General features: G+C 44.5%; 1 protein-coding gene across 4 annotated transcripts in view; it reads left to right on the top strand.

Moving 5' to 3' along the window:
- Positions 1 to 23,855, top strand: part of Ift88 (intraflagellar transport 88) — a 94,294-nt gene extending 70,439 nt beyond the window's left edge. For 3 of the 4 annotated variants that reach the window (XM_040740628.1, XM_040740629.1, XM_040740627.1), the window contains exons 24-26: positions 7,562 to 7,628; positions 22,862 to 22,972; positions 23,199 to 23,855. In XM_040740628.1, coding sequence (XP_040596562.1) covers positions 7,562 to 7,628; positions 22,862 to 22,972; positions 23,199 to 23,320 — 300 coding nt within the window. In that variant the 3' untranslated portion in view covers positions 23,321 to 23,855. The remainder of the gene's footprint in view (positions 1 to 7,561; positions 7,629 to 22,861; positions 22,973 to 23,198) is intronic. The other variant, XM_040740630.1, reaches the window with a different exon arrangement.
- The last annotated feature ends 3,942 nt before the right edge of the window (positions 23,856 to 27,797 follow it).

The following is a 27,797-nucleotide window of genomic DNA, read 5'->3' as shown; positions in this document are numbered from 1 at the left end:
TATTTAAAGTCTAAGTCTGTATCCATTAAATATCAAAAGAACACTTAATACCTCTTCAGTTTCCACAAAACCTTTGACATCCACAGAGTCTGTGCTCCCTGGCTATTTTTCTTTTCTCTCCTCCACCCATGATTCTAATTGCATAAGAGCATTGTTTTTGGCGCATGCCTTTATTCCCAGCACTTGGAAGGCAGGCTGATCTCCGTGAGTTCTAGGTCAGCCTTATCTTCAGAGCTAGTTCTAGGACAGCCAGAGCTGTTATATAGAGAAACCTTGTCTCAAAAATACCAAAAAAATATATGTATATGTTTTCTTTGTTATTCTGTATTTCTCCTTGCATCATACATCAAAGAAACATTTTCTTGGTGTTCTCTCACTTAAGTTTGGGTTATCAACGTGGAGTGGGGAGGAGCAATGTCAGAGAAAGGTCTTAGAATAAGCAGGGTTGAAAGAGAAAGAGCTGACACGTGAGAACGTCAGCTTCTCAGATGATTGGTGCCGGTCCCTTTGCAGCTGTTGTTCTTAGATTGTGAGCCTATAGGACAGGTCTCTGTCTCCTGGCTTCTGTAAGGAAAAAGGCCTTCTTAGTTACAGAAGAAAATATAACAAACTTCTGAATTGCAAATGTTCTCTTCTCATATTGAACTTGAAGCTTGTTATCTGTATGTTTCTTATTTAGAATCAATCCTTAGGTTTTTTCCTATGTAATTAAAATTTTTCCACATAGATATATTTCAATTTATTGAAACATTTCCACATTGGTACTCAGGTGTCTTTGACAATTTTCTATGACCCGTCAGATTTTCAGGGTTTTGTTTGTTTTGTTTGTTTTTCACTGTAGTTCTTGGCCCCTATCATTTTATCTGTGAGCTCTTCCTGCAGAGACATTCTGTGCAGTGACCATGTGACTGAGATCAAGACTGCTTTTATCACACCCAGCTTTTACCCAGGTCTGCTGGAGAATCCAGAACCAACAAACCCTGTGCTCAGAAAGAAAAGGAGGATGGACAAGCTGCTCATCTTCCTTCTGCTAACTCCGGGGTTGGCAACAAGGAGAACCACAGCAAAGAGCTCGGGTGGCCTGCTCTTGAGTGACCCTAACAGTCTTCTCCATGTTTCTAGTAGCAGCTTTCCCTTTAATTAACTTTAGTACATCAACTTTGCTAGACATTAATTACAGCCATGGGGACTGGGGGTGTAGCTCTGAGCTGAAGTGCTGGCTGAGTATGTAGGACAGCCTGGGTCTCGTCCCCAGCACTGCAGCTGAATACAACAGCTTTTTTTGTTTTGTTTTTCGTTTTTTTTTTGGTTTTTTTTTTTTTTTTTTTGGTTTTTACGAAACCTTTTGGAGGCTGTCGGTCCAGCCCGGCCTCGAACTCATAGAGATCCACCTGCCTCTGCCTCCCGAGTGCTGGGATTAAAGGCGTGCGCTACCACCGCCTGGCTCTACAACAGCTTATGTTTATTGAATGCATCTTAGAGGCAGGCACTGTCTGAAGCACTCAATCTTGTTAACTAATTCAGCCGACTTCACTGACGTTGTGGTGCTGGAGAAGGGTCATTATTGACGTTTCTTGGATGAGAAAACATAGACCCACAGCAGCTACAGAACTTGTTCCGGGTCATTGGCTCTAGCACGATCTCTCACTCCCTTTCCTCTTCCCCGCCCCAACCCGTACTAAGTGGGAATTCAAAATAAGAGTACTATCTCTTTTTCCTATTATTCAAACAATAAATATTCTTTTAAAAATTAAGATCTGAGGCAGGAAGATGGCAAATTTGTGGCCAACCTGAGCAACTCAAAAAGACTGTGTATCGAATAATGAAAAGAGGTAGACATGTAACGCAGTTTTGAGCACTTCCATGTATATACATAGCCCTATGTTCAGTGTCAGTACCATGGGGGAAATTCTGGCAGGTTCCTTTTGTAGATTATTTTGGTTTCAGAAGTTTCCTAAGCTGATCTCAAACTCATTGTCCTCCTGCCTCTGAGTTCCAACTGCTGACACTGAAGTCATGTATCACTGTGAACCAATCTAAATAACTTTTTATTCAAATGAAATGTGAGACGAAAAAGGTGAAATCACTCATGCCACTTGTGGAGATTGATCAGTCGATCAACATGTTATGTTTCCAGGCATTTTCGCAAATGTATACAAAATGCATAAAACATATATTTCTCTTTTGACTTTTTTCTTTAGTTGGTTTTTCAACACAGGGTGTCTCTGTGTAGCTCTGGCTGTCCTGAAATTCACTCGGTAGACTAGGCTGGTCTTGAACTCAGATCCACCTGTCTCTGCCTTCCAAGCTCTGGGGTAAAGGCATACATATATTCTTAAAGGGAGTGACTTTTACAAAAACACTACCTTACAACTTTTAACCTCCACTTCTCCAAAAACACAGGCAACTGGCAATGGCAGCCAATACCTATTGCTGTTGGGTTTTGTTCTTTATTCCATTATATGGCTGTTTCTCAGTTAAGCACTGAGGAACTGAGAACTGTCATTGTCATTGTTACCAATTCCTCCTTTTGTGTCTATCCTCAGACCCCATTTGAAATGAGTGTGACTCTGAATTTTATTAACAAAACCTGCATCTCCTGTGTGGCAAAAACATCAACACAAGGCTCTTTAACAAACTGCTATTGTATTCCTGAAATGGACTTGGTCCTTGAATGGAAATGAGGTGGGCTATGGATCAGATATGTCAGTCTATGGGTTGCTGCGCAGGCTACCATGGCCAGACTGTCACTGTGGAGCCACAGAGCTTAGCTGCAGACACCCATTTGCCCTGACTCTTCATACATAAATTATATTTTTGTACCTATTTGATTTTCACAATTCACACTCTTTCTCCAGAAGGCTTCTCCAATCTCTCTCAAGCTCTAACTGTACAAGTTCTAGATCCATCCCATCATTATCTTAATAAACTACCCACTTGACCTTGATTTTTCTCATCTCAGAGGTGCCTCAGCTCTACCCACTCACCCTGCTGACGACCACGTTTGTGTAGTCAGCCTCTGCCTAGCCTAGCAGAAGCTGTTAGGTAGCTCTGTAGCTCTGTAGTGCAGCCCTCCCGAGTTCTTTAAATTTTTTTTCTTGGCTCTGCCTAAGTTGTTTTACCTCTCACTGCACACAGACAGGGCAAGACCAACTCCCAGCTAGCACTGGAGTCCCTGGAGGGCATGCAAGAATCGGGCCCATGGCCTGGTGGGATTGCTGTTGGCATGGCTCTGTCCCTGGGGGCTTTCCTCTGCATCTGCTGAGGAAGAATGTTGACGCCTGGGATACTGTTGGTCAGACTTTCCCATGTACATGGTGTCAGAAGGGAACAGCTGACTAAGGCTTCATGGTTCCTATTCTTCAAATTTCAGTGACACCTGTACAAATCTCTGTCATGGTTGTTAATAGTGGTTGATCCATTAGAGTCCCTTCTGGTGAGATTTGTTGTTGGAGTTTTTGTATTAATATCATTTTGTAAATTTGATGTGTATGTGAGAGGAGAGAAGGCGAGCTACAAAGAGATAGAGGGAGAATATGAGTTTGCATGCGTCACAGAGTGTGTTTGAAGGTCAGAGGACAACTTTCAAGAGTTGGCTCGTTGCTTCCACTGTGTGTTCAGGGGTAGAACTCAGTGATCAGGGTTGCACAGCAAATGCTTTACCCACGGAGCCATGTGGCCATTATTTGTTGGATTTGAGTGCACACGGATGTTGAGCCAGAAGTAAAGATAGATACCATTCGGCACACAGGATGTTAGAGAAAACCTCGAGCCAGCAGAGACAAGGGGGGAAGCCACCAGGGACACAGGGCATCTTGGAGTAGAAGAGCTGGAGGAAGACTTAGAGGCCTAGTGGGATGCTCCTAACTGTAGTCCATGCAGCAGGCAGAACCTTAATTGCCACAGGTGAAGAGGAGAGAGAACAGAGCTTTATGAGCATGGAATGAGATGCTGAGTATACCTTTGGTGCCCTGTGGTGTCCATCTGTGTGCTTGGCCATTTCCCAGTGTCCTGGGAAAGAGGTGAGTCACAAAAGCAGCCAGGGCTTATGTTTCTCTTGGTGAGTGAGCCAGAAAGATGAGTCAGACAAGAGCTGACCAAGGTGAACCAGGAGTCTAGATGGACAGAGATTTAAATGGTTGTTAGGAAAAGAGGGATCAAACAGGGGGATAGAAGATTGTAGCTGAGGGCAGGGACAGCATAGTGGATAAAATAATTTGGTGGTTGTAGAAGATCACACCTTCCTAAGTGTCCTGTTTCCACCTAAGGCCACCTGAGCGGGAGCTGTCTGCACATTTGATAGGGTGGTTCTGAAATTGGATATTGCGATACATACAGCATTGCTCTGTGTAGGATTGGCTTTGTCTGCTTAGGATCTTTAGTTCTATTCCTCGGGTCTTCAAGGCTGTTATCATGAAGAGATGTTGAACATTATCAAAGCCCCTTTCTGCATGTGTGGAAGTAATCGTGATTTGTGTACTCATGTATGCTTATGTACTGTATCAAGCTTTATTAATTTGTATCTGTTGAATTGTTCTGCATCCTTGTAATGGAATCATCTTTTTTAATGTGTTCTTGAGTTCAGTTTGCAAATATTTTATTGATAATTTTTATGTCTATGTTCATCAGTGAAATTGTTTCATAGTGTTCTTTTATTCTGTCCTTACCCAGTTTGAGTACTAGGGTAATACTAGATTTGTTGAATGAGTTTGGAAGTGTTCTTTCTCCTTCTGTTTCATAGAATAATTTGAGGAACACTGGTGTTAGCTCTTCTTTGAATGTGTGGTAGACTTTGGCAACGAATCCATCCAGTCCTAGGCATTGTTGTTAGACTCTTTATTGCATTTTCAATATCATTGCTAGTTATAGATTGTTTAAGTTATTTCTATCTCCTTGATTTAATTCTAGTAAGTTGTGTGTGTCTAGGAATTTATCTATTCTAAATTTTCTAGTCTTTTGGAATGTAGGTTTTCAGTGTATTCTGTAGCAACCTCTGTATTTCACTGAGCTCTGTAATAGCCTCACTTTTTTTATCTCTGATGTTATTAATGCGAGGCTTTCTCTCTTCGTTTTGGTTAAATTAGCTAGGGATTTTCAGTCTTTGTGTTTGGTTGAATTCTATGTATTGTTCTCTCAGTCTCCATTCCACTGTGTTATTTGTTGCCATCTGCTGTTTTGGGATTTATCTCAGTCTTGTTTTTCTAAGACCATGAGGTGCATCACTAGGTTATTTATTTCAGCTTTCTCTAATTAAAAAAGTATTATTGTCGGGCAGTGGTGGCATGCACCTTTAATCCCAGCACTCAGGAGGCAGAGGCAGGCAGATCTCCGAGTTCAAGGCCAGCCTGGTCTATAAAGAGAGTTACAGGACAACCCTGTCTCAGAAAAACAAAACAAAACCAAAGAGTGAGTGTGTGCATGATTGACGTGTTACATGCAATGGTGCACACGTGGAAGTCGGGGGACAACACTGTAGAATTGGTTCTCTTCTCCCACCTTTAGAGTAGGTTCTGGGGCTCCAGTTCAGGTCACAAGACTTGCAGGGCAAGCACTTCCAGAGCTGTCCCACTGTCCTTTAATGTTTCATAAAGCCATAAGCTTTCCTCTAGAACAACTGCCTTAGGTGTATTCCAAAGGTTCTGATGAAGAGTGATTTCATTTGACTCTAGGAATTTTTAAATTTCTCCTGATTTCTTCAACAACCTGCTGATCACCCAAAGTGTGTTGTTCAGTATTCAGCTCTTTGTGTATTTTATGTTTCTTCCTGCTGTTGACTTCTCGTCTTATTTGACTGTTAACTGATAAGACATGAGGCATTATTTTATTTGTTTGTGGCTGTTAAGACTTGCTTTTTAGCCTAGAATGTAACCTATTTTAGAGGCCGTTCCATGGGCTGCTAAGAAAAATGTGTATCCCATATCCATTGGATGGAATATTCTGTAGATATGTTCCATCTGTTTCATCTATATTTTAGTTGAACTTTGTAGCTTATTGATTTTTAGCTTGCATCCAAGCTAAAACTCTTAAGAGAATGGAGTGCTGAAGTCAGTTATTATTCTTTCAGGACATACCTGACCTTTTGGTGTTTATTTTATGAAATTGGGAGCTCCAGCCGGGCGTTGGTGGCACACGCCTTTAATCCCAGCACTCGGGAGGCAGAGGCAGGCGGATCTCTGTGAGTTCGAGACCAGCCTGGTTTACAAGAGCTAGTTCCAGGACAGCCTCCAAAGCCACAGAGAAACCCTGTCTCGAAAAAAAAAAAAAAAAAAGAAAAGAAAAGAAATCGGGAGCTCCAACACTCAGTACTTACATATTCACGATTATTACATTTTCTTCGATAATACATGCACACTATGTGCATGTATGAATATGAAATAAAGTGCTTAATTAAAAAACAGCTTTAAATTAAAAGTTTGACACTTAGGCAAAACACAAAAGAGCCATCTATTATGGAAAGAAATTTAAAGAATATCACAGCTCTCCATGCAGGCCTGAGGACCTGGGTTTGATACCCAGTACTCATATAAAAGGCTGAGCGTGGCACTCGTCTGTAATCCCAGCATGGAAGGGCAGAGACAAGGAGATCCTGGAGCTTGCCAACTAACCAGTGTAGCCAGATCCCTGACTTCCAGGGTTAGAGACCCTGTCTCAAACACTAAGGTAAAGAGCAACTACAATGACATTCAGCATCGACTTCTGGCTGTACCACACACACACTTAGACACACACACATACACACACACACACTTAGACACACACACATACACACTCACACACACTCTTAGACACACACACTCTTAGACACACATACACACACTCACACACACTTAGACACACACTCACACACTCACACACACACTTAGACACACACACACACACTTAGACACACACACACGCTTGCTCACACAGGGCACCATCACAGCCTGGAGGTGCCTATTTAAATGCTTCTGAGGATCCAAAAAGTAACTGTTGGCCAAACCTTAAGTATGTGTGAGATTTTAGCCAGGATGCCTCTTTTTTGAACCCTCAAATAGACTGGGTCAACTGTTACTGATTAGGGATAGAGTAGAAAATGGCCTTCGGTACATGTTTTTCTCCTCTTCCACTTTTTTTCTCAAACTATTAATATATTTGAGTCCTGAGCCTTCTCATCACGAACATGCTGTTTGATTTTTTAATTGCTTGGCTGTGCAAAGGTTTTTGTTGAGTAAAGATGCTATTTGTGTCCTCTGTAGATCCTGGGAGTTCAGACTTCACTTTCAAAAGGATTCTGTCCATCCAGGAGTGATGGCACAAGTCTTTAGTCTCTGCAGAGGCAGGCAGATTGAGTTTGAGGCCAGCCTGGTCTATAGAGGGAGTTCCAGGACAGCCAAGGCTACACAATGAAACCCTGTATGGAAAAGAAACAAGATTCTGTCATTTTTTCCATTGAATCAGCTCTTGGGTGGTAATGAGTTAGTCCTGAGGGCTATGTGGTAATGCTAGTTTTAAATTTACTCTTGGTTGTTTGTGGTTCTGAAGGAATGTCACTTATTCTTCTCTACTTTTCTTATTGCTTTAGCGCATAAAATCAGGCAGAGACAGTGGCGGAGGCTCTCGCAGCAAACGAGAGGGGAGCGCTGGCAGTGGTGAGTGTCTTCTGTGCTCTTGAACACCGCATTCAACAGGTTCTAGAAACACTGGAATCATCCAGAAGGCTCCTGTACATGTTTTATGTTCTTTGTCTGTTTATTTATGTACACGGTAAAGCCTCCATCATTTAACCTGGCAAGTGGTTGTTCCGATAGGTATATGGGTGTTTGTAAATGTTACCATATTTTAGTTCTTTTTTTTCATATTTTAGTTCTTAAATTGCATGCCTGTTAATTAATCAAGTTCAAGTTGGGGAATAGCATAGATAGGAATATGAATGAGGTTTTACTGTTAAGATATCAAAATTCCCGTTTAAAGAACTTAGCATGAGTAGTAGTGTAGTCTCATGGATGCTGACAGCCCAGATCTAGTCTGACCTCAGCAGCAGTACCAGGCTAACAAGATGTGTCATGTCCTGTCTTAATCTTGACAGCATACTTCTGCTTGTGAGCCAGCCATAAATACTTCACACGCTTTTGAAGTTCTTGACATTTTTTTAAATTCCTTGATTTTGGCTCCTTGTGGCATCATTTGTTAATAAAGCATTATGGTGCATTTTCTATTCTTTTTTCTAAGCTTCTGTCAGGTAGTGGTAGTAACAGTAAAAATGTGATAGCTTTAAAGAAGCTAATTTTTTTTAATGCTAAATTAAGATTTGATTTTCTGGGGCCAGGTGGTGGTACACACCTTTAATCCCAGCACTTGGGAGGCAGAGGCAGGCAGATCTCTGTGAGTTCGAGACCAGCCTGATCTACAGAGCAAGTTCCAGGACAGGCTCCAAAAGCTACACAGAAAAACCCTGTCTCAAAAAAAAAAAAAAAAGATTTGATTTTCCTACATTATTTTATTCCTACACTCAGCACTGTCCCATACATAATGCTCTGCTCTGCCTAGCAGACCAACAGTGTGGCCTTGTCGTGTTCTAATCCAGGGGTATGGCGGTAACTAGTAGAGATTAATAGGATGTGGTCCCTGTAGACGAGGCAGTTGACATCTAGTTAGAAAGACACAGGCTTCGATCGATGCCACTGCCAGGGTTGCTTGTGTAGAAAAGCACGTGAGTTTTCTGATTTTCCTGTGGATAGAAAACTGCAGTTGAGACAAAGATTCTATCGTGAATTCAGAGCTCAGTTTTGCTAACTATGTTTAAGCAGTTGTAGTTATTGGTGGCATATAGTTCTAGCCAGACAGCTTGGTTCCTCAAGACCCAAGCCACTAGATAAACCTCCACCTCCTGGCCTGACACACAGTGTGAGAAATGGTAGGAGCATCAGAGGCTGTGTCGAAGAGCAGTGGTCCTCCCTCTGCATCACATGGTCTTTATGGACACACTGTCTTCTTACTGTCCCTATCTCCCAGAACCTCCCCAACTCCTACTTCATAGAATCCACTCGACCTTCGGTTAAACTGAGCTGAATCTTGAGTCTGAAAGACCCAGGCACCAATCCTTCATTAGCTGGAGGCAGCTATAAAGCCCATAGCCCCTGTCCAGAAGTTCTGAGCTGAGCAGGTTGTGAACCCAGAAGTTAGTGTGGAGCATTAACCACGTCTCCTGAAAGCCATGTGAAATCATTGTGTTCTCAATCCAGTGTCACATATGAATAGTCCCACTAAAGAGAGTAAGGCTTCTAATCATGCATCATATCCAAGAAGTTCAAGTATGACCACCTGGAACCCTGGCCTTCACTGCTTGTGAACTTTTGAACTGTAGGTGAGGGATTGAGGATCTGTATCAAAAACTGGTGTTAGCCAAGTATTGGGCAGCAAGCATGGTGCACCCATTAAAAGAAACTCCTGAGCCAGGCCAGGTGGTACCCACCTGTAATCTCAGCCCTGGGAGGAGGAAGAGGATCTGGGGTTTTAGACCAGTGGAGGCTTCAAACCAAGACCCTGCCATCCCTGTCTCCCCTCCAAAAATGATACTTAGAAGGCTCCCCAAGCCGGGCAGTGGTGTCGCACGCCTTTAATCCCAGCGCTCGGGAGGCAGAGGCAGGGGGATCTCTGTGAGTTCGAGGCTGGGCTGGGCGGACAGCCTCCAAAACAATACAGAGAAACTCTGTCTTGTAAAACCAAAAAAAAAAAAAAAAAAAAAAAAAGAAGGCTCCCCAAACCAACTAATACTGCTTGATCGTAGAAAAGGGAAGGTATGTGACTTGGGCTCTTTTAAAATTGAGTATCCCTTTCATAGCTAACCTTTAGGAAAGTAGTCAAAATGGGTGAGATGGCTCCCACCTGTAAGGCCAGAACTTGGGAGGCTGACACAAAAGGATCACCACCACAAATCTGAAGCCAGCCTGAGCTAAATAGTGGGTTCCAGGTCTGCCTGAGCTATAGAATGAGACCCTACCTCAAAAAACAAAACACAACAAAAAACTAAAAGATATAGAATAAGAAGAAAAAATTGTAGTAACTCTGAGGACAACACCTCTGAAAACCCAAGTTTCAGAGTAGAGACTAGTCTGTTCCTAATGCTAACCACCCTACACTCAGCTTTCAGAGCAAAGACTAGCCTGTTCATTTGGAAGCCTGAGTCTCCTGGGTTTCTACTCTGAAAGCCTGCCTTAAAGACCCCAGGTCTGTGAAGGATGCTGCAGCCCGAGGGAGTGCTGGGGAGGTGGTCTGGAAAGTCTGCTGGAAAACTGCCCAGCCCCCCAGTGGCCCTTGCAAACTGGCCTTAATTCTTCCACAGCCAGGGCTGAGTGAGAGAAGGGACGCCTGTGTGTCAGAGGAAGCTGCCCCAGCCCCTGCCTGCCGCTGCTCCATTCCAGTTTTAATCAATTTTGCTTTCTCCCATCCAGTCCATTTCAGGCCAAAACAAATACTGCTAACACACAAGTGAGCTTTATGCTCATAAAAAACTGTTCCAAGGAGAAACTTGGCCCTGGTGGCACTTACCAAGCGGGGCCTCATGTCGCTTGGTTTGCTTGGCACCAGTTTAAAGGGCTACCCAGGACCTTCTCTGGGTGCTGTGGCTTCTCCTAGCATTGGCCTTTTTGTTCCTTATTTTCTGACACCTCAAGCAAGGCAGTCCTGATGTCCTCACTGCATCCTGCTGTCGGACGTGAGCACCTCTGTCAGCATCACCCAGTGTCAGAATAAACAGGCTGTAGCTGCCTTCTTCTGTCTTGATTTGGGAGCCCCTCGCTCCTGCCCAAGGACACCCTCAAGCCCACTGTGGCAGCACACCTGCCCTCAGGTGCTCTACCACCCACCCCCATTATCCCTGTTTAGGGGTTTCTAGAGAGAAAGAGCCCCTTCTCCACCTCCATGGCGAACCTGTGGTTCCTGGCAGTCTTTGCAGCATGGCGGTACTCAACCTCCATACATCCAAGGATCAGATGGGTCAGAAAGACTTTCAGTAGGGACCCACATAAAGCCTGCCGTAAGCAAGCACAGTATGTTAAAAACAAATGCCGGAGCCAGGCATGGTGGCACATGCCTTTAGTCCCAGCACTCAGGAGGCAGAGGCAGACGGATCTCTGTGAGTTTGAGGCCAGCCTGCTCTACAGATTGAGTTCTGGGATAGTCAGGGCTATGTAGAGAGACCCTGTCTCAAAACAAAACAAACAAAAAATATAGGGGCACCAGCCAGCTTTGAAAGCCTTATCTGGAAGAACACGACTCAGATGTGTCAGGATTACTGATTGTGTAGCATAACTGTCTACAGGGCTCACCTCTGACAGCTCTGGTTTGTTGTTTGGGTTTTGTATTTATGTATCAGACTAGATCACCTCTCCTTCCCCAAGAAGCTCTGGAGTCAGAGTCCTCTAGAAGGCTGCCAAACTGCTGAAACTACTCCCAGGTTTCACTGCAGAGTCTGTCCCTCTGCAGCACCCCGCCCCGCCCCCCAGAAGAACATGGCTCTACTCTGAGTGTGATGTAGTCACAGGAACGGTCATTCCTGCTGTTTCCATAGCCAGTTCCCAGTGTGCGCCAGTACAGTTATCCAGCCTTGGGTCTCACCCTGTCACTATCACTGCAAGGTGTCACCTTGAGATGCCTCTTCCATGGTGTAGGAATTATGTACACAGCCATGGAGTCAGCCTCCACACCGCCTAGGACACATTTCTCCTCAAGCACATGATAGCTATTACTGTAGGTGTTTGGGGACACACTTGCTATGGTGGCCCAGGTTTACCTTGAAACTCCCAGCCATACTCCTGCTTCAGCTTCCCATGTACTGAGTGAGGCCACAGGCATGCCCAGGGTTTTCAGAATTTTATTTTTACAGAATTAACTAAAATTAAGTGAACTTAAATATATTTAAATTACTTGAGGTAAAAAAAATGTGTTTTTTTTTTCAAACAGAATTTGGGGGTCAGGGTTTAGCAGCATATTGATAGACGTACAAAAATAATTAAATCAAGAATGCATCTCAAATCAGAACCACATGTTGTACAGTTTGAGTGGTGGCTCCATGGAAGAGGCCAGGGACCGTCTGCGCATGTCTGCTTCTCATGTAAGCGGCCAGGGACCGTCTGCGCATGTCTGCTTCTCATGTAAGAGGCCAGGGACCGTCTGCGCATGTCTGCTTCTTCTCATGTAAGCGGCCAGGGACCGTCTGCGCATGTCTGCTTCTCATGTAAGAGGCCAGGGACCGTCTGCGCATGTCTGCTTCTCATGTAAGAGGCCAGGGACCGTCTGTGCATGTCTGCTTCCCTGTCCTCGAGTCAGTCACCAGGGTGCTTCACTACCTATCTTGTGGACTCATTGGAGTACTGTGTTAAGATTTCTTTTTAAATTCCTCTTTTTATTTGCTCTGTGTAATTTTAGTGACTTTGTTTTTTTGTGTGATTTTGACAATGTCCTGGATGTGACTTCCTCCAGTGAAAATGTATCTGTTTTATGTTCAAGTAATTTTATAAAGAAAAGAATGCACTATGACACAGTGAACAGAAATTCGCTTTTCAGTCAACTTTCTGAAGGACATTTTAGTTTTGTAAAAGTCCAAATTTGATTTGGAGATTATAGTCCCAAAACAGGCAGTTTTTTGTTGTTTTTATTCAGAAAACACCTTTCAATATTTTTTCTGGATTTTCATGGGATTGCAGGCAGAGAGTGAAAAGGCCACACTCCTGTGCCCCCAGGAATAGAGAGACTCCTCCTAGATTGTGTGGTTGCTACAGTCTTGACAAGGAGGTATTACCCCCGAGTCACCTGGAGGAAGTGGCCACTCTTATGGAGCAGCAAGCCCTGAGGGCCGGACTGGGGACTGCCAGTTGCACCTTGAGCAGCCCTTCACTGCAGAGATCAGGTTGATGGTCTTGCTGGATGACCACTTTGCAGCACATACGTCTTCTTAGGGATAAGCATTAGATGATAGAGGACATGCCATACCAACATCCCTCAGTGTTAGAATCCAGAACTTTACACGTTAGAACCCACTGTTAAGCTGTTCCTCAGGGCATTCCATTTGGCTTAGTGATTCTGTGAGCCAAGCCAGACTATGCATGGATAATCTAAGATTACAGACCACATGTCAGTGATATGATTCCATTCTGTCATTGGGTTATGAGGCAACTATACACCTATACAAATGAATGGGCATCAAACTAAATTATTAGACAAGGATTTGTAGACCATGATATTCAAATGTTCCAATATATTCTTCTTTGCCTTTCTTCAACCACTGAAAAATGTGTAACCTTTCCTTAGCTTGCTGGATGTATGAAAAGACTCAGGTCTGTAGTGTGTGAGACCCAGCCAGCACAGGCTAAACTTTGCATGATGGTAATGTCAGATGGTGTTGTACTGCTATCCAAGTGCTGGTTCACAGTGATCTAAGCAAATACATTTCTTGAGCTGTGAGATTCTATGTCCATGCCCTCGTTCTAAAACTTCGTTAGCTACTTACACCTCAGCCACCTCCAGAAACATCTCCCTTAACAGCTTAGTGGCTTTGTGTACAGGTCTGTGTTTTCAGGAGAACATAGGCCTTTCCTCTGTCTTTAGCTTAGGCTGTGTGTAAGATTCCCCAGTCCCTGAACTCACTCGGTGTCTATGAACTCCTTTGTCAAAACATATTATAAGTGAGCCTGAGCAAGTCTCCAAGCTTTCTGTCATAGTTCCCTGTCACTAACATGAGAGAACAGGACCCACCTGCATGGAGTTGCCAAGAGGGAGAAGTGAGTTTCTAGAATAGTGTCTGACATGGGTGTCCACTGAGTGAGGGCCAGTGTGGTGTCTGACTTCACTCAGCACAACTGGAGATGCTCCTCTCCGCCCCAGCACTACACCATATTCTTTTCTATTGTTCCTTCATTGTGTGCTTCCGTATGATGGAAGGGCACACCTGTGTCATGAGATGCGTGTGGAAGCCACAAGACAACTTTGTAGAGCTGGTTCTCTCCTGATGCTTTTCTGTGGCTTCTGGGATTGAACTGAGACTCATGCTTTAAGTTCCTGAGCCACTGTGCTGACTCACGCTCATGTTCTTATGCTCCTGAGTTTGTTTCCTGCCACTGCAGGAACATGTACAGGTACATGAACGTACTTGTAAAGAAATACATTCTGCTTTGCTAAAGAGATAACTTTTTTTTTTTGGTTTTTTGAGACAGGGTTTCTCTGTGGCTTTGGAGGCTGTCCTGGAACTCGCTCTGTAGACCAGGCTGGCCTCGAACTCACAGAGATCCGCCTGCCTCTGCCTCCCGAGTGCTGGGATTAAAGGCATGCGCCACCAACGCCTGACTTAGAGATAACTTTTAACAGAAATGCTAGACCCAGGGACTAAGTACTCCAGTAATGACATGAAAGCAAATGTTTATGAAATCTACTTTGGAATGTCAGAAGCAGATTACTAAATCACACACAATCCAATATAAAAATGTTATAGAAGGGACATCTTAGTTGTTTTCCTTGCTGCTATGATAAAATACCTCAACAAGAGCAACTTAGGGGAGAGATGGCTTACTCAAGTTCTCAGTTCCAAGTCACAGCCCTTCATTGCGGGGAAGTCACAGCAGCAGGAACTTGAAGCAGCTGGTCACTTTGTACCCAGGGTCAGGAAGTGGAAAGCAAGGAACGAACGCAAGCTTGTGCGCAGCCTGCTTTCTCTCCAGGCTGGAAACCCTGTGGGGAACGGCCCACCCTGCAGTAGTTCACTTCATGTCAGTGAACGCATTCTCAGAGGCTAACCTTAATCCAGTTTCTCACAGAGACTCGCTTCCAGGTGTCAAGTTAACTGTCACAGCTAGCAAGGTAACTCAGCGAGTAAAGGCACTTGCCGTGTAAGGCAGGTGACCTAACTTCAATCCCCAGAATCCAGGTAGAGGTTGGAGAGAACTGACTCCACAATTGTTTCCAAGCTCCACAGATGTGCGATGGCATGTGTGCCCATATACACAATGGTATTGTTTTAATTTACAGATACACACACACACATCTATAAGTAGACATACACATCTGTGTGTGTATTTTATTTTTATCACACTTTCTTATTTGGGGGGTGGCATGCATGCTTGGACATGCCTGTCTTGTGGAGGTCGGTTCTCTTCTTCTTTTTATCACACTTACTTATTTGGGGGTGGCTTACATGTGTGGACATGCCTGTCTTGTGGAGGTCGGTTCTCGTCTTCCACCACATACATCCCAGGGCTCACACTCGGGTTTCCAGGCTTGGAGGCAAGCACCTCTACTTGCTGAACCATCTTGCCGGCCTCATATGTAAACTGTATGCATACCTATTGTATGCTTATGCATACACACAAACTATTCTTTAAGACAGGGTTTCTCAGTGTAGCCTTGGCTGCCTTAGAACTTGGTATGTAGACCAGAATGGCCTCAAAATCACATATTCCCCCTGCCTCTGTCTCCTAAGTGCTAGGATTAAGGCGTGCTCCATCACTACCTGGCAACACACAGACTTATCAGTTATTCCCTTGTTTTGCTTCTGATCTTCCTAGCTTTTCTTTTTCTTTGTTTGAAATAGGTCTTGCTGAGCCATATGTGGTGGTACATGCCTTTAGTGCCATCACTCGGGAGGCTGAGGCAGGCAGATTCAAGGCCACCCTGGTCTGCAGAGCAAATTCCAGGAATACACAGAGAAACCCTGTCTCAAGAGAGGAGGGTAGGGAGAAAGGGAGTGAGGGAGAGAAGAAGGGAAGGAGGGGAGAAAGAAAAAGAAGGAAGAGAGGAGAAAGAGAGAGAGAGAGATCTTACTGTGTAATCCAAGCTGGTCTTCAGCTTTCAATCCTCCTGTCTCAGCCTCCAAAGTGCTGGGTTTCTGGTGAGTACCACCATGTCCCAGTGTTCCTCTCTACCAACAAATAAGTACATATCAAGTTCCTAACCATAGTAGTACTCAGTAAACGTCACTGGCCTGCCTTTCCCTCCCAGATCCACTTCACATGCCAGGTACGTAAGCATTTCAAATTCAAAGTACCATTTAAAAATAAAATGCAGGCGGTGGTGGCACACACCTTTAATCCTAGCACTGGGCAGGCAAAGGCAAGTGGATCTCTGAGTTCAAGGCCACCTGGTCTACAGAGTGAGTTCCAGGACAGGCTCCAAAGCTACACAGTGAAACTCTGTCTCAGAAACAAAATATTAAATCATTGTTTCTTTATTGATTCTTTGCATAGGCTCCCTCTCCTCTCGAAAGTGGTACAAGTAACTGTGGCTGTCAGGGTCAGTTTTTCCAGGGTCAGCTGACTGCATAGTAGGCAGATCAACAGAGGAGAGAGGGTGGGACCCATAGCCACTGCTGGGTAAAGATGAGTGTCCGTCTGCTTCAGCATTTCTAGACACCAACAACTCCTCACACTGCAAGACTGTGTCTTCTCAGTGTCCTCTTGGGGGTGGAAGAAAGACCAAAAATAACTTTTTAAATGTCTAATGAATCAGAGTTATAGTTTACAAAGGAGAATCCTTGAAGAACAGATTTGGAAGGATCATAGCCACTGTGTTCGTGATATATTTGGATGAATGGGCATGACATATTCTGATGAATGACAGACTTATTTTTTAGAAAAGTATTGTTTTAGGAGGCACTTTCAAAAACAAGAAGCTGATAGGTGACTTTTTTTTTTTTTTTGGTTTTTTGAGACAGAGTTTATTTGTGGCAAGAGCAGTTTCAGGCCAGTCAGAGGCAGTAATCACATCCCGCATTCTTAGAGTGAGCAGGTTGCAGGGAGTCAAGATACGATACAGTGTCCTCTAACCCTGCACAGGACATGAGAGACAGGCCAGCTAACTCAGAAAATTAGCATTGCCTTAAAAAGATCCCAAGGGTGTCAGGCGGCAGGAGTTTTGTTTTCCTTGGTTTTGTTTCTGAGTTTGAATGGGTTTACTTTTTGTTTGCTTTCTTGAGACAGTATCTCCCTTGTACCATGCCCTGTCAATCATGGGACTTGCTATGTGGCCCAAACTAGGTCTGAACTCCACCAGTGCTGCAGCCTCCACCTCCTCACCAGCGCTGGGATTGTAGATCCATGGCTCTGTGCCATCAGGAGGTGCAGTCTGAGCTGATGATGCTGGAGAGGGAGAGGGCCGGGAGCGCTCCCCGAGACCTTCGGAAGGGCTTTGCCCTCGCTTACGAGGCAGGCAGATTTTCACCTCTTCCCACCAGTCTGTCTTCAAGTCAATGACAAATGGTTTCTTTTTCCTGTTTGTCTTCCCCACCACCATGGGTAAAATACTGCTGCTCTAAAAACAGGAGAAGAATTCCACTTTTTACTATATTTGGGAGTCGTATTTCTTAAAAGATAATCGGGGCTGCAGAGAGAATAGCTCGGTCTGTAAAGTGCCCACCACACAAGCCTGAGGGGTCCCAGATCTGATCCCCAGAACCCACATGAAGAGCTGTGTGTGGTGGTGCCTGCTCGTGATCTCAGTGCTGGAGGTGGAGACACGAGGGCCCCTCCCTGCAGCTGCCAGTGAACCAGCTGTTCTAACCAGTGACCACCAGGCCAGTGAACCAGCTGTTTTAACCAGTGACCACCAGGCCAGTGAACCAGCTGTTTTAACCAGTGACTACCAGGCCAGTGAACCAGCTGTTTTAACCAGTGACTACCAGGCCAATAGGAACCTGATTCTAAAAAGCAAAGTCCAAAGCACATGATGAGGAATGACATCTGAGGTCATCCTCTGGCCTCCTTACAAATGTGCACATGTTCCCATGCACATCTCTGCAGAAGAGAGAGAGAGAGAGAGAGAGAGAGAGAGAGAGAGAGAGAGAGAGAGAGAGAGTTATACACATACATATTTAGCACATTATTTGTGGTAGAAAACACTAAGGATAAATGAAGTGTAACTAGACATAGCTCCAAATGTAATTCTGTTCTCTTTGGCCTGTGCTACCTACCCTGGACAGAACCTGCTCTCAAGCTTCCTAGCTACATTTAAGAGAGAATCTTGCCCTTAGGAGCCCTAAGACTTGGATGCCTTAACATAACAACTTCCAGGGGTGCGGCCAGAGGGCAGTAATAATGTTCATTAGAAAGTGCCCAGAAATCAATAAAATGAGAAAAATGCAAGGAATGTTACTGGTTGTTTAAAATGTTTTATGGATATGACTTCATGGAAATATTAAGATAAAAGGTACCTTCAGGCCATCAGGTGCCCAGAATAAGTGGTGTCCTTTCCTTTTGTGCTGGGTGCACTTGTGACAATCTGGACCAGACCATCACTGGTGCTGAAGGCAAGGTTGTCCATGCCTTGCTCTTGTTTTCATTACTTATAGACTCAATTTGGGCAAAGATTGCAGTTGAATCTGATTTTAAAACCTTAACCTTGCTGGGTAACACATGCCAGGCGGATCTCTGTGAGTTCAAGTCCAGTCTGGTCTTCCAGGACAACCAGGGCTACACAGAGAAACCCTGTCTCAAAACAAACAAGCGCTCAATCTTATTCTAACCATTTAGAAAATTAACAAAAGAAAATTGTACTGCAGTTTATATTCTCTTCACCACTTTTTTCCTGCCTTGAGTTGACCAACCACGGTAAATAATTTTCATTCTATATTACCAATGGGGAAGGACATGTTTTCAGGTTCTTGGCCTCCTACTTAAGAATGAAATTAAAGCCCATGTAGATTACAGAATAGCAAAAAAACTAAAGCAAAGAACTAGAACAATTGAGATAAACACGTCAAGAGTAACAGGAGGCCACCCAACTGAGGGTACTCAGGGGCTAATTACTGTTTGGGACTTCCTTTCCCAGACTTTAACTGTACGGGGAGTTTGGTGAGTATGGGTGTGATTTAGGTGGTTCTCTTTTTTTTTTTTTTTTTTTTTTTTTTTGGTTTTTCGAGACAGGGTTTCTCTGTGGCTTTGGAGGCTGTCCTGGAACTCGCTCGGCAGACCAGGCTGGTCTCGAACTCACAGTGATCCGACTGCCTCTGCCTCCCGAGTGCAGGGATTAAAGGCGTGCGCCACCAACGCCCGGCTAGGTGGTTCTCTTTTGACTGGCAGGTTTGGATTGCATAAGCCCTTGCTCACTGTGCATGTCCCTTCCCATAATGCATCTGATTTTGATCATACGCATGCCCAAATTATGCACAGGCATAAGATGATAAGTAGAGAATCCTCTTTAAAAGTTCACTTTGAGGACACGGTTTGCCTACTTGCACATGTGCCCAAACCCAGTCTAGGGCGGATTGGCCCATTGCCTGAAGTTCCCAGATGGTACTTTAGGATGTGTTCAACTGAAACCAAGAAGTATCAAAGGGTTGCTCAGGAGAGAAATTTATTCTTGTTTAAAGCAAGTATGTATACAGCTCTGTGCAGGTTGGGGTCCTTGGTTGCTAACAGGTTGCTAGGCACATTGTTCAGAGATGGGTGTGTGTGTAGCCCAAGTTATTCTCTATGATTACTTGCCTCATTGAGAAGCATATTCTTTCTAAATAAGCAAAGACTGCCTTTCTTGGGAATCCAAATTCGTTTTTTTTGTAGAAGACATGTAGTGGAAGTATATATAGTTAGACCCCCGAACCTTACTTAGTTTAGCAAGTAGACCATATATTGAAAAGATCACTTTGTCATGGGTGCTAGAGAGATGGTTCAGGGTTAAAAGCACTTGTTCTTGAAGAGGTCTCAGGTCCAATTCCCAGCACCCACATGGTGATCCACATCATCCATAACTCCAGTTTCAGGCATCAGGCATTCATGGAGTGCACATATATGCATAAATCTAAAAAATGTCTTTAAGGATCATTTTGTCACAAGGAAAAGGGATGCAAACATAAAAGTAGTAACACTAAAATGTTACTACTGGTCACCAGGACAGGATGGAGCCAGTATCAAGAACTGCTGTGAGCTTCTGTGAGTGTATTGAGATGATATTCTTGCCAGTAAGGGCCAGGAAGCCAGCGCTGCTGAGTTGGAGCCGGGCTGAAATTAAGGCAGAGAAAGAGCATGCATGTTTAGCTTGTCCAAATGTTCAGCAACTGTTACTAAGACAGCACACTTTGTAGTACCCACCAGAGTATTGCGCTGCAACTGCAGAAGGTAGGGAATGCATAGAAAGAGGGTCTGCATGCTGTACTGTACACCTTCTCAGCCAGACAGCTATCGTTACGTGGTGTGTGAATCGGGTGGCATCCAGGAAGCCTGGGTTCAGGGTGACTGTCATGGATGCACTATGTCAGAGACGTAGATAGACATACACGTGTCTTTCCACAATGTCAAAATTGAATGGCAAATTCACATCTGTTATGCTGGCTGCAGTTTGCCAAGTAGTGCTGAATTCCCTTGGTAGCTGGCTGGGGCAAAATAAGTTCTTTTATCCCTGTCTTAGCCTCCTAACAGTAACTCTCAGATCCCAGTTGCATGTCACACAGTCAGCATGTCTACATGCATGTGTATGGAGGCTACAGGATGACTACAGAAGAGTAAGGAGCTACAACAGAGTTCAAAGAGGCTTTCCTAGAGGCAGAGGCAGACGGCTGATGAAGATGTAGAGTGTGTGGGGAAAGGTGAGGTAAAGAACCCTGTTGGAGAAGCTTCCAGAAACTCCTCATCTGTAGAAACAAGATGAAGGTCAGGTCACTGCAGAAGCACACGTGCAGCGAGGTCAGGTCACTGCAGAAGCGCACACGCACAACCATGGAGGCCACAGGACTGACAGGTAAACAGACAGGTGTCAGAAGTTCTCTGTCTATTGGTTCCATGCACACACCAGATCTCAGGTTTGGGCACTGTCTTCAGAAGCTTGTTTTTTGAGACATGATCTTTGATTGGCCTGGACTCTGCCAACTAGACTAGGCTGGCCAATGAGCTCCAGGGATCCTTCTGTCCCCACCTCCCCACTCCTGGGATTGCTGCCTGGGCCTACCTAACTCCTGGCTTTTCAATTTTTTTCCTTTTTGTTTGTTTATTTAATTATTTACTTCAGACTGTCTCACTACATAGCTCTGTCTAGCCTAGACCTCACACAGATCTACCTACCTTTGCCCATGGAGTACTGGCCGGGAGGGTAGCTACCATCACACCAGCCACAGTTTTCAAATGGACAAGTAAAGTTTATCAAAGGATGTCAAGGGTTTGGTTGCTTGGTTAGTAATTTTTTGTCTTTGCGACAAGGTCTCATGTGTCCAAGCTGACCCTGAACTCATTATGTAGCTGATTGTGACCTTCATCTCTGAGCTGACACTTGAGACATGTATGTACCACCATCACACATCACACATACACATCAATAATAAAACAATCGTTTTCAATTAAAAATACTGGTTCAGGTGTGGTGTTGCACACCTTTGATCCCAGTGCTCTCCCGGAGGCAGGAAGACCTCTGTGAGTTCAAGGACAGCCTTGATGAAAAATGAGTTCAGGCCAGTCAGGGCCATACTATGAGTCCCTTTCTGAAAACAAAAAATAAAACTGCCTAGAGCAAGCCGAATATGGTGGTGCACACATTTAATCCCAGCACTCAGGAGGCAGAGGCAGGTGAATCCAAGTTTGAAACCAGCCTGGTTTACAGAGCATTCCAGGGCAGCCAAGGAAGGCTACACAGAAAAACCCTGTCTTGAAAAAAAAATGAAAGAAAAGAAAAAAATACAGATATTTCCTACCACTCTTAGTATTCAGCCTCTCTGTGTATCTCTGGCTATCCTGGAACTCACTCTATAGACGAGACTAGTCTCAAACTTAGAGATCCTCTCGCCTCTGATTCCTGAGTACTGGGATTAGAGGTGTGTGCCGCCACCACCTGATGTCTCTGAAAATCTTGAGTTGCATAAATTGTATTTTCTCCCAAGTAGATGTTATCTTTTGACAGCCGTAATTCTTTACAAGTTCTGCCTGATGGTAAGCTAAAATCTTTCTCACTACCCAGAGGAAATCACTCATCTTCAAATGCTTGAAGACAGTGCTTGTATGGTACAGGTTTTCTTGTCCACCCTAGGCAGCCTGCAGTACAGTTCCCAGATGCTAACAACCCAGTGTCGTGGTATGCACACATAATCCCAGCACTTGGAAAGTGAGGACAGGAAGATGAGAAATTGAAGGTGAATCTCTCAGCTCCTGAGTGAGTTCAAGGACAGCCTGAGCCCAGAATAGATGAGACCCTGTCTCAAAAAAACAAAGTGAACAACAGCCTAGTGCCGCACCTTCAGGGCACCTCGCCAGCCTTGAGATGAGGCTGGTTTTGCACCATCCTTCGGATGCTCTTTCTTCCCAGTTGTAATCTTCAGAGCAATCGCTCAGCTTCTTACAGCTTCTCTAAAATTGCAACCTAGGGCCAGCACTTGTCACCAAGCCTGATGACCTGAGTTCAGTCCCACATAGTAGGAGAGGACCTACTCACACAAGTTGTCTTCTGACCTCCTTATATATGCCTGGCAAGTGGAGATAAATTCATGTAAAAAATAAAAATGAGGGCAGGGCGGTGGTGGCCCACACCTTTAATCCCAGCAGTCAGGAGGCAGAGGCAGGCGGATCTCTGTGAGTTCGAGGTCAGCCTGGTCTACAGCTTGAGTTCTAGGACAGGCTCCAAAGCTACAGAGAAACCCTTGTCTAGAAAAACCTATTAAATACATAGATAGGTAAATGAATAAATAAATTGAAGTCTGTAAGTAAGCACACATTTGCAGGTTGCAGATACTCAAGTGGTATTTTATATATGTTGAGATTTCCAACAAAAGATTTCTTTCAAACATGAATTCCATCCCCCAGAAGTCGGCTTCTGATGAAACGGACTTCGTATTTCTTGGCAAACACATATGATTTGAGATGTACAATGTGATGTCATGATTCCTTGGCATATTAAACAAATGAATTTTTATTTTTGTTTTCAGATAGTGGCCAGAACAATAGTGCCAGTAGTAAAAGTGAACGACTGAGTGCCAAGCTCAGAGCTTTGCCTGGGACAGATGAACCTTATGAAAGTAGCAGTAACAAAGAAATAGGCAAGTGCTGGTCCCCCTGCCCAGCTCCTCCAGCACAGCTGGTCTAAAGAAGACCCAGAGGTGGCAAGTGTGTCCCGCGAACTGCTGAGGGCTGTGCAGACTGGAGTCACAGACACGGAAGAGCGGTTTCTGTTCACTCTGAGTCATTGGGTTTGGACTGAGTCTAGATTGCTTTCAAGTTTCTTGTTTTCTCTGTTCTAATGGCACGATCTCTTTTGAAACCTAGATGCCTCCTATGTGGATCCGCTGGGCCCTCAAATAGAAAGACCAAAAACCGCAGCCAAAAAGAGAATCGATGAAGATGATTTTGCTGATGAAGAGTTAGGAGATGACTTGCTTCCAGAATAATACAAACTCTAATATGCTCTGTGTGTGTGTGTGTGTGTGTGTGTGTGTGTGTGTGTGTGTGTGTGTACACGTGTGGGGACACCAGAAGACAGCCGTGGGTGTTGTTTCTCAGGCGCCGTCCTTCCTCCACTCCTGTTTGTGACAGGTCCCTCTCTGGCCTGGAACATGCCGTGTAGGTGATGGGCGGCCAGCAACCCCCAGGGTCTGCCTACCTCCACTTCCTCTTCCCGGTGCTGAGATTATAAGCACGTGCCACCACACCCAGCTTTCTTTAAAGGGGCTCTGGGGTTTGAACCCAGATCCTCCAGCTTGCAAGGCAAGCACTTTCCCAACTGTACTCTCCCTGGCCCAATAAGTCATTTACCAAAGGAAAGAAATCGTCTTATAAGATAATGCTCATGTTAAACCTGGGATCAGATGTCCAAACTTTAATTTTGTACACTGCTGAAACTTTAAATAGTGTATTCTGTTCTCTGAGGCTGGATGGCTGGATTTGTGCTGTCATTTTTATGAAATAAAAACTGTGAAGCTATTACATTAGGCCAATGACTTCCTTACCTTCCTAGCAACACTGACCCACAGTGAGAAGTCAGTTTTTTAGAACACCATAGTATCTGCCCACCCACAATAAAGTTTGTATATACAGTGTTAAAATTTACCTTTCTTACTATATATAAAGAGCCAGTAATGAGTTTATTATATTTCATAGCTTAAAAATTACTAAGATATATGTGTGATCTTTATTCAAGCTACATGGCTTGGAGTTTGGAAGGATTTGCTTAGTCTTTGGGTAGTTTGTCTCACTATTAAGACAGTTCTCTTGAAGGCAGCATAACAAAACAGATAGAGAAAACACCAAACTGTAACCTTGCTGTTTAATGGTTGCCACTGGTGTGTGCACAGTGTCTCCAGACTGGTTGGCCCACTCCACTCGTGCTTAGAGTGTGAGGCTGGGGCAGGCCAGCTGTGAGGGTCTAGATTATCCAAAGAATTGGCTGCTCCATCCTATTGGTGTTGAACTTGTGGGCTCAAATGATCCAAGTGTCTCAACCTCTTGAGTAGCTAAGACTGTAAGTAAATGCCACATCACCCAGAAACATTTTAAAATATGAGGGTGTCGTGGGGTGCCCAGCCCCAACTAATACATCCCCAATGCAACCCCTACACCCAAGGCTCAGGAGAAGTCACAAAATAGGGGGATGAGTGTAAGAGCCAGAAGAGCAGAACATATGCTGTGAGAAAGTGTCTTCTACATATGATGGAGAAACTGCACACGAGTGCTCAACAGTATAGCCACCTGAACAAGATCAGCATAATGACATCACCAGCTGACGTGCCAGTGTGAACAGGGACAATTCCACAGGGTCCCACCTCTAGATGAAAAGCTACAGGCAGTCTGTGCCTATGGAGAGAGAGAATCAGTCTCCTCCAAGGATGAACTCTCCTGCAAGTGAGCCCTGGCTGGACATGCACATGTAAACACAACTATTGTTAATGGACTCAGTAGGTTATAAATACATCTGTGTATATATGTGCGTGCATAATACATAAGTATATACATACAGCAATAATAAAGAGATCGTGGATGTGAGAGGGGGACATGGGATGACAGAAGGGGAGAGGGAGGGTGATATAGATGTGTGACAAGTTCTCAAAAAATAGAATAGATACGAGGGTAAAGATATGTTGAGACAGAAAGGGCAGGAAAAGCTCCATCTTTTATACAAAAAAATTCTCATTCATTTGACTTTGGCAATAACTACATATTACACATTATTATTATTATATATCCTCTTGTGACCTTGTCAAAGTCATTGCAATGAACTACTGGGGAAAGGTCCTCAGCTACAGTATGCTGAGCAAACAGGAGTTGAGACTTTTAGAACCACAGAGCAGAGAAGCCAGAGCACTCTGCTGTCAAAGCAGAGAAGAGGTAGCATCTAGTTACTACCTGGCGTCCTGAAGGCTCCTAACATGCATCGTGGGAGATCCTGCCTGTGTGACTTTGAGTGCAAGCAGTCAGTGTTCATCTGGTAGTGGTGACTGCCCTCAGATGTGTCTATGGAAAAAAATGAGAGATTTGATGAGAACAGACATAAATTAGTGACCTTGGAAAAGGGAGTAGAGGGGTTGGAGAGATGGCTCAGCCGTTAAAGGTTGGGCTCACAACCAAAAATAACAGAACAGAGGTAGAAAAGTTAATAGGCTATTTGTATCGAATGCTGTGTTAGTCAGTGTTGTCTGAATGTGACATGCTCCCCACTGGCTCATGTCTTTGAATATCCGGTCCCCAGCTGGTGATGGTGTTTCGGGAGGTGGTGGAATGTTTAGGAGGTGGCACCTCATGGGAAAAAGTGAGTCACTGATGTATAGGCTGCTTCTGTCTCCTGGTCCACTGAGCTCTGAGCAAGCTGTTGCCTGCCACACTTCTGCCATCCCAGACCCTCCTGCCACCATGCCTTTCCTGTCGTGGATTGTATTCTCTCAAACTGAGCCAAAATGAATGTCTCCCCTAAAGTTGCTTTCTGCCAGGTATTTGGCGAGTGATGGGAAAATTACGTGATTAGATTTTTTCACTACTATAACAAAATACCTGAGATAGCCCACCTATAGTGGGGAAAGGGTTATCTCAGCTGGAAGCTTCTTTGGTTCTGGTCTGATTACTTGGTCCTGTTTATTGCTTTGAGCTGCTGATACCTGTGGAGGTGGTTGTTTTTTGTTAGCTTTTGACCATGGAGGCTAGATTCAAATACTTGGTCACCAGAGAGTGGCACTATTTGAAAGGAGTAAGAGTTGTGGCCTTGTTTGAAGAAGTCTGTTACTAGGAGTGGGCTTTGAATTTTCAAAACACCCATTGTCAGCCAGGCCTGGTAGGACACTTCTTGAATCCCAGCATGGGGAGGCAGAGGTAGGCAGATCTCTGTGAGTTCAAGGCCAGCCTGGTCTACAGAGTGAGTTCCAGGACAGCCAAGGCCACACAAACACAACAAAAAGATTCAAAAAGCCCATCCCAAGCCCACTCTCGCTCTCCCTGTGGATCTGGGTGTAGATCTCTCAGCTACTTCTCCAGCACCATGTCTGTCCGTGTGCCACCATGCTGCCTGCCATGACAACAGACTAAACCTCCGACATCTTAAGCCCACCCATTTAAATGCTTTCCTTTAGAAGAGTTGCAGAGGCAGGCAGATCTCTTGGTTCACAGAGCAAGTTCCAGGACAGCCAAGGCTACACTGAGAAACCATCTCAGGAAAAAAAAAAAAAAGAGTTGCGATGGCCATGGTGTGTCTTCACAGCAATAGAATACTAAGACAGCACTGTAAGTACATCATGGCAGAAGCACGTGACAGAACAGCCCCTTTCATCTGATGGGCAGCCCAGAGCCAGAGGACAAGACTGGTACCCCTTCAAGAACACAGCCCCAGTGACCTGCCCTGAATACATGCACCTTGGGGGACACTTCTCCAAGCCAGAAAAAACAATGCTCATCTGAGACAAATGCTAGTTCCAGCTTTTTACATGAATTCCAAGGGACTGAACTCAGGTCCAAAGCCTTGCTGTATAGCAAGCGTTTTACTGGTTGAGTCATCTCTCCAGACCATGTTTAATGTTTTCCTTTGAAGAGCTGGATTAGCGCAGACAAGTACTGTAGAAGAAAAGCACATCAAGACTGGAGAGATGGCTCAGTGGTTAAGAGCACTGGCTGCTCTTCCTGAGGTCCTGAGTTCAATTCCCAGCAACCACGTAGTGGCTCACAACCATCTGTAATGAGATCCAATGCCCTCTTCTGGCATGCAGACAGAACACTGTATACATAGTAAATAAATAAATCTTAAAAAAAAAAAAAGCAATGTGAGGTGCACTCTCACCCTGAACTCTTGGGGGAGGGTCTAGACCCTGCCCTGGATGAAATGACAGACTATGGACACCCCCATGGAGGGCCTCACCCTCCCTGGGGAAATGAGGGGATAATGGGGGGGTTGGTGGGAGGGCACGGGTGGAGGGGAGGGAAAGGGAGAGGGACCTGGAACTGACTTGTGAAGCAACCTTGTTTTTAATCTAAATTTAAACTTAAAAATAAATAATAAAAAAAGAAAAAAGCAAACGAATGTGATGATAAAGATGAGTCAGGAAGCTGGGCTAGACAAGGAAAGTAATTGGAGAGTGAAAGGTCAAGGAAGACAGATCTGAAGACAGATGAAGTCTGAGAAGTGCAGAACAGAGCATACGTGGGTGCTGGGGTCAGATACTGGGATGCGGTCAGGTATTCCTGACGAGGCCTTAGATGTGGCCACAGAATTCAATAGCTGAGATCAGACAAATTGGGGAAAGACAAAAAATCAAGTGGGCACTCAGAACCAGGTGCTATCGTACAGACTGATGGTGCAGGATTAAGCAGCAAAAACAAGGCAAGACTGAGGTGCTAGGCTAACCCTGAATAAAGGAGGAGCCACCTGAGGGACAGCTGAGAGTGCTTTCT

Source organism: Mesocricetus auratus, unplaced genomic scaffold, assembly GCF_017639785.1.
Source record: "Mesocricetus auratus isolate SY011 unplaced genomic scaffold, BCM_Maur_2.0 Super-Scaffold_100707, whole genome shotgun sequence".
In the NCBI taxonomy this organism is placed as follows: domain Eukaryota; kingdom Metazoa; phylum Chordata; class Mammalia; order Rodentia; family Cricetidae; genus Mesocricetus; species Mesocricetus auratus.
The sequence above is the reverse complement of the archived record's forward strand: the minus strand, read 5'-3'. Positions and strand labels throughout refer to the sequence as shown.